General features: G+C 40.9%; 1 protein-coding gene across 1 annotated transcript in view; it reads left to right on the top strand.

The window, feature by feature from the left end:
• Nucleotides 1–12,728, top strand: part of col6a1 (collagen, type VI, alpha 1) — a 48,215-nt gene that overhangs the window by 22,335 nt on the left and 13,152 nt on the right. Inside the window, exons 22-25 of the mRNA XM_050075108.1 lie at nt 1,203–1,265; nt 1,387–1,437; nt 1,518–1,553; nt 4,870–4,932. Coding sequence (XP_049931065.1) covers nt 1,203–1,265; nt 1,387–1,437; nt 1,518–1,553; nt 4,870–4,932 — 213 coding nt within the window. The remainder of the gene's footprint in view (nt 1–1,202; nt 1,266–1,386; nt 1,438–1,517; nt 1,554–4,869; nt 4,933–12,728) is intronic.

Below are 12,728 nucleotides of genomic sequence, written 5' to 3'. Positions count from 1 at the left end.
GGTACGCACCAAAACAACCAGACCGAGACCTTCTCTAAGAGGTGGTCACGCCTCGTTTTCAAACTGTATGGTTTGCCTAAAATGAACAATGACAGCAATATAGTCCACGATGAGCAGCGCTAAAATCAGCCTGCATAGTTGTCCCTCCATTGTGACATTAGAAAGTGTCACATTTATCTTGCAAGTGTACTCTTCTTCAACGTTTTGTTCTGTTTGTTTCTTCCTGGATTTTTCCAGCATGTAAATTCTGACCTATCAAGAGCAGCTTTCTTGCCCGAGGCATTTGATCTGGTCTGGCTATAAATGCTGCCGTGAGAACACGAATCAACTCTTGGCAATTATGCAAATCTGTAACAAAATTAGTCCCTGATTCGGACCAAAGTAAGACAACTCTAGGCCTGAAAGCACCCTGAGAGATCACTAGAACTGTGGTGGGCTTCCCGTCTAGCAATCTCCTGAATCTGTGGGGTGTGCATGTATCTCTCCTCATCCACACTTGGACTTGCTCTGATGTATCTTGAGCCCTAGTGCACTATGGTTGTCCTGCCCAAGATGTGTTAACAGATGTTTTGATATAGTTTTGCTGATGTTAAACGCAGTCCCCTTTTACTTCAGTTCTTTAAGAATGTTCTCAGTTTTTGGATTCCTCGTTCCCCATAGAGGCCTGTGAGAACAAAACAAAGTTCTCCACACAAATTCAACGCAACACTGGTGGAGTGACTGATACACAAAGGATCATTTGGGGGTGAAATAAGGCAAGGCAGCTTTATTTATAGAGCACATTTTGTTACAAAGAAACTCAATGTGCTTTACATTAACAAAACATCAAGCATAGTATTCCTTTATGATTTAAGCCCCCAGCACTAACTTTACAGCTCCAACTGTGACACCACAGATTTAACTCCAAAACCCAGAAAAATGTCCTGTTCACTGAACTCCAATCAAAAATCTGCTATTATCATTATCGTAAATATTACACACATTATCACACGATCCAGGAAATCAGCCAACATTAACCTGTAACAGATTGTAATAAATTATTGTTACATAAACCGCTGAATTTCAGGGTTTTTTTGTTCACACACACACACACACACACACACACACACACACAACAATGTCCTCACAACATCCAAAAGTTTTCAACAAACACATGTCCCATTTCATATGTTTCTAATCTCATCATCTGTTTCATCTCTCAGGGACCCAAAGGACCGAGAGGAATCAAAGGAGCTCCGGGAGACAGAGGCCAGATGGGGGAGAGGGTGAGCGTGGGAGACAGAGAGCGGGGGGGGGGGACAGATGTGTGCCATCCATCATTTTCCCTGCCATGAGGCTTGTGTATGCAGACGGATCTGTAAGTGTGTATCGCTCTGTTAATTTCAGGGAGTAGATGGTGCGCCAGGAAATGGTACCGCAGGCTGTCCTGGTTTCCAGGTGAGTGTTAATGCATGTCATGTTTGACACACTTTGCTCAGAGTAAATGTGTATATTCTGAACGTTTATGTCTGTTTTAGGGTTATCCTGGGCCCCGCGGAGACCCTGGTGAGCCGGTAAGTTATCTGTCAAATCTCTGTTTTAACTCGGAGCTCAGACTCTGGGCCAGTTTGTGTTTAAACTGATGTAATGGGGTTTATTACACAGTATATTTAAAGCAACTACAAGGAGTTTTTCACTGGTTATGACACAGTCTCAGTTTAATACTGATGATCTGCAAGAAGATTGGCAATTCCTTTCTAGTTATTCTTAAAACATGTCCGCAGGTTCGATTCCCCACTGAATCGGACAAATCGACTTCAGCACGCAGACCGGAAAGGCCTATGTTTACATTTTCCCGGGCAAAGTTTGGCTGATAGTCGTATGTTAGCCAGTTGAAAGGAAGCAGGAGCAGATTTCTCTTCAGAGAACTGATTTTTGTGTGTGTGGTTATGGCTGATACTGGGATCAGCAAAGAGGAAAAGACATGACTTGACCACAGAACAAAAAAAAAAAACTAAAAGGGCCGGTGATAAAGCACGGGCTCAACTTTGGTCGGTCGTTCAACAGATGGAGAGAATTGCAGGATTTGAAAGGATTTAAACATGATCCTGAATTGGCCCTCTTACTCCTAGACACATATCTCATAGTATTACTGAGCAATCAAATTTGTAAGCTCACCTTTTTATTGTTTATTGGGTTGGTTAGTTGTTACCAAGGCAACAGCTACTCTTCCTGGGATCCATGTTAAGAAAATAATATAGACATGTATATTTCACATACATGCATACATAAATACTCCTAAATCACCAACCTCGGCCCCACCCACCCCAATTAAAACATTATACTGTAAAACTTAATTTAATAGCCCAGGCTATTATTTGCTTAAATCACTGAAATCAACAGGCCTATATTTGGCACTGGCCTTTAATTCCTTTCACACAACACTGTTGATCAGCAAAGATGGGCAATACAATCAAATTGTTTATGTAAACCAGTATGAATATTACTTTGCTTTGAATAATATATCAATTATAAATCATTCATTTGATCTAGCTTCAACCGACAGCGCATAAGAGTTTTTATCCCGTTAAAACAATACCAAAATACAAAAACCCTTTTGATTCTTTTGATCTGAGGACCCTTACGGACTAAAGGAATATTAATAACTTACAGGGTAATCGAGGAATGGACACATTATTTAACTCTCTGACTTAAATTTTTATTATTTTTCATCTCTCTTGTTAACCATGCCGATAAATCTGAATACGTTATTTTCTGGTGCTAGTGGTTTCAGTAAAATGAACTGAATGATTGAATTATCGAGAATCTAGCCAAGTTAACGATGTGTAGCATCTCCATGTTAACAAATGGTCAGACATTTCTATCTGAATGCATGATCTAAGCAGCTAACTAGTGTTAGCTCAGATGGGTAGCCAACAACCTGTTTTATACATCCAAAGAACTTCCATAAAAATGAACTGCTTGGCAACCAGACCAGGCCTCTAATTGAGACAGGCCTTTATTTGTCAAAATGTGTAGCCACATTCAGCTAGTAAAAGGGGCTGGGCCTTTAATTGAGACTCGGCTTTTAATTGGACTTTTACAGTAAATACAATTACATCGCTAGCGTCAGCCCCCCACACCAGTGTTGGGCAAGCTAATTGTAAAATGCAGTGAGCTAAGCTGCAAGTTACTACATCAAAATTAAGTTTCCCCACATTGACGCTATCCCCAGAGAAATGTAGCAAGCTAAGCTACGGGAAAATGGCAAAAGTAGCGCACTTGCAAAACGACTTTTATTTTTTGACTTTATGTCAAATCAGCGTTTTCTCAGTGATCTGAAAAACTCTCAGACAAACATATTGGCAGGCAAAAAATGTCTACTTGAACTGAACTATATATGTAGATATATATATATATATCAAGTCAAGTCAAGTCAAGTCAAAATTTATTATAGTATTATAGTATACTATAAAATACCAGGCTTAAATTACAGATGTATGTCCCTCATATACAGACCTCGGTGTGACGCTGGCGTCAGTCACATTACTTATCCTCAGTTTTATTATCCTTACTTTTATCCACACCTCTGCAGAAAAAAGTCCACTGCACTTCAGAGCTTTTCCTGAAAAAAAAACCTTAGAACTTTTGATGTTACACGGTCAATTAATCAACTTCACTTCTGAAAAACTTTTTGACTTAGAAAGTAGTGACCACACTACTGATTTATTCCCGAGGGATCTGCCTGCTGCTGTTAGATGGTGACACAGAATTTCAAAATAAAGTGTAACTTAAAGATCATGATATGGATCAATGTTTTTCCTTGGCATCTATGATATTGGAACGTCAATCATTGAATCAATATATCAGTCCAGATCAATGGATCTTTACACCCCTATAAATCAGCATTAAAAATTAGTTGAGTGTTTCTTTTACTCGCCTCCAAAAAGATCTTTACGACATGAGGTGATGGTGCTTATGGGAAACACAGTCTTTACCCCAGGAAACACTACCACTTTTGTCCACAGGGGGCGCCAAAATCAATGTTAAATAAAAAGTACTTGTAGTTGCTTTAATGTAGAATGGATCTTTGGTTGTGTACAGCAGGCTTTAAAAGGACACTTTACCTGCAAAATGGACATTTGTATACTAATTACTCACCGCGTGTTACCTTGAATTTCTGAAGACAAAATGTGTTTTTCTTGCATGCCTCCACAGTGAACGAAGAATCCAAAAAACGTGAACTTTCTTCATAAATTGTAGTAAATGTAGTCCACGTTTAACATCAGCAAAACTCTCACACAACTTCTGCAGTATAATCCAAGTCTCAATTATCCAGTCGTATGCTCAGTACTTCACAAACATATGCACTTTCACTTTTAACTGCTGGAGCAGAGCAAACACACGCACTACTTGGCCGTGCATGAGACTGTTTGGACTGACGTGTTTTAAATCAGAACAATCTAGCATAAATTTAACTGTATGTGAAGTACTGAGCTGGATAAATGAGACTTGGATTATACTGTCCGAGTTTGTTTGTGAGAGTTTGTAGATGTTTTGATACAGTTTGGACCCCTTTTACTTCAGTTCATGAAAATGTTTGCCTTTTTTGGATTCTTCGTTCACCTTAGAAGCATGTGAGAAAAACAAAATTTACTTCACAAATTCAAGGTAACATGCAGTGAATAATTAATACACAGATGTTCATATTGCAGGTGAAGTATTCCTTTAGACTAAGCTGAATTAGATTGGCCTGTCTTGTACTTTGTGTTTTACATTTACACACCAACACTCAACATGAGAATCATTTTTGCCTGCCAACACTGTGAAATCAGTTGTCATGCTCATGTTCCCTCTTGACCTCTCTGACATTTGTTATGTGACCTTCAGGGTGGTAAAGGAACTCCTGGACCCAAAGGAGACGACGGAGATCCCGGAGATCCAGGCGAAGATGTGAGTGTGCCTCTGACTTGTCTCCTTTTTGCAGTTGTTCCTTGCTCTTGATCTCATTTTATTTTTTCTCCAATCCGTTCTTGGCAGAGAGCGCTGACAGGATGTGAGTCACATGTCGCGCTTTATGGCCTCATTTACATATTTCTTTTTTACTGGTCTCTTTTAAACACTTACAGTAATATGTAATAATGAGTCTCGCCTTTTAATTTCTGTCTTTCATTTTGGTTTGTCTGTGTTAGCCCCCCACATTCTTTACTCTTATTTTTCTAAATCTATCTGGCTCTCAGACTCTCCTTCTGTTCTGCAGCTGGAAATGCTTTCTGTAGTAGGTCTGTTAGTGTGTGTGTGTGTGTGTGTGTGTGTGTCTTTGGGGAAGAGGGCTTTGAGCTGATGCAGCTGTGTATATGTCGTAGTCAAGGATACCAGGAAATGAGCAGAAACGATGAAGGGACTGCATCACTCTTTTGGTGTGTGTGTGTGTGTTTGAGTGTGTATGCGTAGCAACTGTACACGTGTGTGATTACCCGTGACCATATAGCGTGCCCGTTTTAACACATTAACCCCTGCTGGTTAAAGTTGGTCATGTTTACAATAAAATTATTGCATTTCCAAGGTTCATGTTTCACGGCATAAACATTTCTGCATGTGTTTGTACTTTCTATCATCCGTGCATCGGTGCACCCTGACCTTGTTCCTTCAAGAGCAGTCACACGTTGTAAACTCTGGATTTACAGTGTCGGATCAGTTTACCACTCATCAAGAACTTGCGGTGCTGTAGCTCGCAGCAGGATTAGACACATGCACTCCATTCAGGTATAACTCACCCAGTCGCGTCAGTGTTTACCTTTTCCATGTTCTGCTTGTCATTGCGTGGTGACAGCAGCAGACAGGAAACATCTCATAACATCTGTAACTGATTCTACAGCAGGAGCTTTAGTTTGATTATTAAGAGCCATATCACCAACCAAAATGTAATCGAGTCAAACTTCTTGATTTGTGCTGCTTGAAGGTTTTGGTTTTTTTTGCTCCTTCTCTTAAGGAAATACCAACGATCAACACCACGCCTCGATCTGTCTATAAACTTGTGGTGCACTTTGGAAAATGTTCGTCAGGAATGTAAAGTAAATGGGCTAAAAATTCACAATCACTCATATGGTCCTCTAAGGAGCTCCACTTTTATATCTTCTTGTACTTTTGGTTAAATATATGTAACCTTGTTTGCAGCACCTTTTTTAAAGAACATATTAAAGGTTTTTGGAAATATGATTATTCACTTTCTTGCCGAGAGTTAGCTGAGAAGATCGACACCACTCTCATATCTTAGGCTACGTTCAGGCTGCAGGCAAAAGTCACCCAAATCTGTTTTGTTTGTTTTTTTCATGACAGGATGAACAGTACAAGTCACCTTGAATTTGATCTTTTCAGTTCTGATGATTGGCGCCACTTTCACACGTGCTCCTAAATCAGATACAGGTCTATTTTTTTGCAACGCGACTTCAGTCTGAACAGTTATGTCAGAATTCATGCGAGGTTTACATCATGTACCTGAACTGGAGCATCTTCCCACGAGAGTTTTGAAAAGAGGCCCTGACAAATGTAGTTAAAAAAGTTAAAAAAAAATTGAATAACATGTGTTTCAGTGAAGCATCACATCATGTTCCCACTACTCCTGGCTCTAATTCCACATCCACACACACTTCCGTACAGAGGTACAAGATTGAAGTAGCAGCCATTACTCCCCAAAACCAACAATTAAAATTTGGCTCTCTTTCTCCTCATCCATATTATCATCTGCTAACAAATTTGCTGTCTTCCAACGTGCATCAACTTATAAATGAAACCGTAAACACTGACCTCTGTGGCCCAGCCCTGTTGCCAGAAGAAAATGTTGGTATTGTATGTTTCTGCATTCACGAGTATATTTAGTAAGTAAGTTAGTAAGTTTCATACGTGTCATATCAACATTTCTAAAGTTGAATATGAGCTGACTTTGTCACTGGGAGGTGGAGGGGATGGTGGATGGCGTGCAAAGTTGCCTTGCACCTTGTTTTTGAGCCCACACATAACCATACGTTAACCACAGTGTCGTATAAATGTCAAGCTTCAACATATCTGCTACATAATAATCTACAAATCTAACATATCTGTTTGCAGAAATGTACAATGCCAACATTTATTCTGGCAACTGGGTTGAGTGACCTCCATGTTTACTTCCTTACAACAGCATGCTGCGCGTGACTTTTTATTTTTATTGTTCTTTTGCGCATGCAGGTCAATTCAGGACTGTGACCAGTTCCCATTGCAGCCTGATATTAGCTTCATTTAAAAATCAAGTGAACAGCTAAACAAAAACGGCTTCCCATGTGAACGTAGCCTTAGATACACAGCCACAGCCGGCAGCTGGTTAGCTTAGCATAAAGACTGGAAACAGGGGGAACCAGCCAGCCTAGCTCTGTCTGAAATCTGCCTGCCTGCTGACACTCACTAATTTAGACATTACGTCTTGTTTAGTTCACACACAAAGTATTCAAATGAAGAGTTGTGGTTTTACAGCAGGTTATCTGCCTGACCTTTTTTTGGCCTGAGGCAGAACTTCTTAAAGTCCAGCCCACATAACCCCTGGCTGTTGGGAGACGTTTCCCTTTCTTGGTGAGGTTTTGGAAAAAGATCACGGTTTGGGTTAAAATGAAAAACCCTGGCAAACTTCTCGCATTTGTTAACCCCTTGTAAAATCAGATTAAACAGAGGAGATATAACGTGCTACTTAGTGAGCTTTAAAGGTCTACTGTGTAAGATTTAAGGGGATTGAGAGCATCCAGCAGCGAGGACTGCAGATTGCAACCAGCTGAAACTTAACATTCCTTCAGTGTTCATTGTTCAGGAGGTTTTTACAATGAGCCGAATTATCCACAGAGGTCTCTTCTTCTCCAAAACAAACAGACCAGGTCATTAAAACCAGCAAAAACACTGAATAAAGCAGTTCCACTTTATAAATCAGTGTTTCTTCAATGCTGTTTGGCATGTTAGAGACAGCTGCTAACCTAGCACTTGCTATGTGTGCTCACCTATTTTCTCTCCTAATTCGAAATTCAGACATTCGGGAGGTTTTTCGCAGGAGCTGAATTATCCACAGAGGTCTCTTCCTCCAGAAAACAAACGGACAAGTAAAACACGGAATGAAGCAGTTACATGTTTAAAAAAAATAGTGTTTTCTGACGCTCTCCTAGCAGAGGGGCTGCTAACTACAGTAGCAGATGTGAAAACGTGAACATACAAATGTCCCAAGCTGGAGCCAGCATTTGGTTTGTCCATTCTGGGCTACTGTAGAAACATGGCGGTGAAAGGACCTGCTCCCTATGTAGATATGAACGTCTCATTCTAGGGTAAGGAAAACACAACGATTCTTATTTTCAGGTGATTATACACTAATTGATTATGATTATACTGCTAATTTATCCCCCTGAATCCTGCACACTGGACCTTTAAATGTGCTGGTAGGCAGATTTCGTAACCGCCAGACAGAGCCAGGCCAGTTGTTTCCCACTGTCTCCAGTCTTTGTGCTATAAGCTAACCAGCCCTGTGGTATCAGTCTTCTCATCTAACTCTCAGCATGAGAACCAATCAGAATATATCCCAAAATGTCAAACTATCGCCTGAAACAAAATATCACTAATCTTCCCTCTGCTGCTGCTTCACTGGTCCGTCCATGACCACGTCCTAAAATACGTAATAAAACAAAACATATTTTGTCTCAATGGAAAAAAAACACAAATCCATGACATTCCACTTATCCCGAGAGGCATTCATCCAACTCTTTTTCTCTCTTTTTAACGGTCCATTATATCTGTTTCTTTGAACAATCACTTGTTTGTTTCCACCCGTTTTACACTCACTGCTCACTGTTTTGGACGGCACAGTGGAAGAAACAGTCACCAGTTTAAAATGAAATCACGAGACATCAAACTGGCCGAAGCTATTTTCAGGGAGTCAAAAAACCACTGGCCCCATTGTGATTTTTTGAGCGACAGGTCGTCTAATTTAAATTGTTTGAATACTTTCACACTGCGCAGGCATGTTGTCTGTTGCCTGGACTTTCTCTGGCCAGAGGGCTCATGAGGGTACAGACAGACAGACAGACAGACAGACAGACAGACAGACAGGAGAGTGTCAGATAAGATGAAGGTGGAGACGGACCTTCTGACTTCTTCACCTTTTTAACTTTTACCTAACACGCTGTGGAATGATAATATACACGTATTCAGCAAGGTATGACAAACATCATATCTGGCTGTGTGTCGTCAAATCTGACTCAAGGTCAGGACGTGTGTGTGTGTGTGTGTGTGTGACTGTGGATGATATGGCCCATGTCCTTTACATCAGACTGTTTGAAGTGAAGAATGTGCAGTAATCTGAACCGTGTGTGTGTGTGTGTGTGTGTGTGTGTGTGTGTGTGTGTGTGTGTGTATATGTGTACGTGTGTGTGTTTTTATTCAAGGCTGACAGCAACTATGTGTGTGTGTGTGTGAGTGTTAAAAGCCAGGTGGTACACATTACTTCTCTCTCTCCCTCTCTTTCTCTGTTAAATCCGTCCATTCGCTGTAGGTAGCTGGTTGTGCAGATCTGATGGTTAAATTCGGCGTCCAACTCAGATCAAAGAGCAGAAATTATTCACTGTGATGATTTGTGACCCTCTTGTCCTCACTGCGCCTCATTTCTGTCTGACATGTTGAGCTATAAAGACGTTTTTATGTGACTACCAATCAAAATGTATTTGGAGCAGAGAGGAGATAAACTGTGTGTTGGCAGCCCGTTCTGATTCCCCTGACATATTGTCACACCAGTCGGAGCGTCACACAAGGCACCTTTAGCATCTCTTCACAATGTAACACATGGAAACTATGAAACGATTGGGGTTGGGTTTAGGAGACATGTCCACCAAAGCATTTTTAGTCCAGTGTAGAGGTGGGAATCACCAGAGGATCCACGATACGATTTTATCACAATACAGTATTGTTGTGATTTATTTATGTTGTGATATATTGTGATTTATTACCTTTTTTCAACTGTAAAATATGTCCTCAAAGCAAAACTTTGTCAACATGTGTTTAGATAAGTTTTCAGGCTGTTCATCAGCATAATGTCGTAGTAGACTAAAAAATAGTAATAAAAAAATACTTGGCACTGTGTGAGGATATCAATATTGCCACACAAAATATGGCGATACTATGATGTATCAATTTTTTTGTGACTAGGGTCTGAGCATCTATTCTGAATTTCAAGATTTTAAATATGTTCAATTTTGGATGAAACACTGCGCTCATTACTTTCACTTTTTACCCAGCTGTCTAGTCACAGTTAAGGAGGGACAAATACCACAAAGACCAACTGTCACAATGACAGTGGAGGAGAAATATGTTGATATACTGTGTAGTATTTTTTTTTTTTTTTACTCTATACGTTTCCTCTCATGTACGCACACCAAACGGACGGTCTGTCCTCTCTTCCTACATGCTTCAGCCTTCCCTTCATCCAGAGCAAGTGCTCTAGAAAGAAAAGAATAGACAAACCTTTATTGTGATCATTCAACATGTGTTTGACGAAATTAAAAAATTGTGCCGACTGTGTGACTTTTGCAAATATTCAGTACTATAGCAAGGAAACGCAACCAAAGTCTCAGCTGTGCCTCCACAGTGCTCCCAGCTGGACATTTCCTGAGGAGCGCCTCACATTTTCAGCTGGGAAAGAATGCCTTGGTGGACACTGGGCCTAATGCACGAAATACATGTTGCATGGACGCTAAGCATCACGTAGGTGGGGTGGAGCGTGGTTTGTTGCATGCTACAAAGACCCAGTCTCTGTAGCGTGTGGTTGTTGCCAGCTTCCCTGTATGTGTATTGAGTTTAGCCAGGTAACAATGCAGCTGGTTGTGCAGGTTTAGGAAGTGTAGGCTACATTAACAGGTACTGAATTAATTAACTGGATCAATTTATCTACAGGATCTATTGATTTGATTGACCCATAAGGTTGTTCTGCAGTGTTGCATTGCCTCTGGCACAATCAGGTTTTAATTTTTTTTTTACATTTTTAAACAAATTGTAATAACTTTTTAGACATTTCTTTGTAGTTTTTACCTGTTGTCGGGCTGCTGAGCTGCACACAGACAAAAAATAAACCAGCCACGAAATGAAAGCATTAAGCCTCGTAGTTGCCCGCATGTGCAAGTGCGACCTCCATGGTCAGCGCAGCAGCTTCAATTAATTACAACAGATGCACTCTGCTGTGAGGCATGCTGCGGCAGACATGTTGTGCCGCGTCTGTCTCCCATGTGCCTTGGCTGTTCGGCAACAAAACTGAGATCATGTTTTGGGTCAAAATAAGAATGTTTGTTACATAACGTCACATAAATCTGCCATGACAGTGCATGATGACTGAATTTAAATTGTGTAACGTTACGTTAAAACAAAACTGAATGTTGGTTTCATACGGGACACAAACTGCGGTCTCCTGGGTGAAAGTCTGGGCCCTCTGTCGACTTTCTCACTCTTTATACTAGAGTACTGCTTGCAGTGTCAAGTATTGTCGCAGATGGTTTTACTTGAAAGCCCAGTGCATCTTACAAAAACGCTTAGAGCTGCCTTTGGTGTCAGTATCACACACAGAGGGGTGTGACAAAGCGACAGTATCTGACGTCATTTGAATGAGAGCGGGCTGATGTGATAAAACCTTTTCAGTATCAGTTTTTTTAAAGAAAACAATAAATGCTGCTCTTTCCAAAAATAAGCTTGTTGAAGTTTTCAGTATTGTCCATGAGTTAATACTTTGTTTAAAACACCTGCTGCCTTTGAATCAGCACGTGTTTGAAACCCGTTACGTAACGCCATAATGCATGGCATCCGCTCTTAATTTGCAATTTTGCATCAGTTTGAAATTCTCTGCAGCTGTCCGCAGTTACAGCAAGACACCCGCATTTCTTTAAAGTGTGTAACAGTATCTGTGGAAACATGGAGCTTAAAGACAGGGTAATTTTCCCCAAATTGATTTGCAGTGTTTAAGCTCTTTATTCTCCACACTTTTAGAGTCTGGGTCACAATCTCACAGCGATCAGCGGAGGGTCAGAGTGCAGCAGCTGCAAGGGCTTTGACTGCTCTGTCTCCCTGCAGCTGCACTGGTGTGGCAGATAGATAGAGAGACGGACAGGACCAGACCTGGCCTCAATTAAAATGGATTCACAGGATTTTTTTTAGCCTGACTTAACCTTTGAAAGTGTTTTGATTTGTTGACTCCATGTCCTGTGTGATATACTGTAGCCTTTTAGAAATGTCAGATAGGCTCATCATTTAGCTGTTTGAGAACGTCTTCCATGTGAACACAGACAACATGGACAACATTCAAGCTTTTTATCATCTCTGTGCACAGTGCAGTAAACTGAAGAGGAGCTCAATTAACCCACAGACCGACATGCGTAACCAGGCAAAAAATTTCTTGGCTGGTAGCCGTTGACATCCCTTGGCTTGACTATAGAGGAATCCGGCGACCACTTTGTGTGTTTGGCGCTGCCATTACTGCGGTGTGCTGCTGACAGTGACAGTGACCGCGTTAACTGGTGACTTTTAAGACCCGTTTGCATCGAGCAGTACGGTACGGTTCAGTTCGGTTTGCTTTTTTTCCCTGTTTCCACTGTGAAAAGTTGTGGATGGTACCAATAGAACTGTACCGTCCCCATTTTTGGTCCCCCCTCTGTTGGGGTACCTAGCACACAGATCTGGTACTAAATCCCCCCTCTGTTGGGGTACCT

This window comes from Epinephelus moara, chromosome 21, assembly GCF_006386435.1.
Source record: "Epinephelus moara isolate mb chromosome 21, YSFRI_EMoa_1.0, whole genome shotgun sequence".
NCBI classification, from domain to species: Eukaryota; Metazoa; Chordata; class Actinopteri; order Perciformes; family Serranidae; genus Epinephelus; species Epinephelus moara.
The sequence above is the reverse complement of the archived record's forward strand: the minus strand, read 5'-3'. Positions and strand labels throughout refer to the sequence as shown.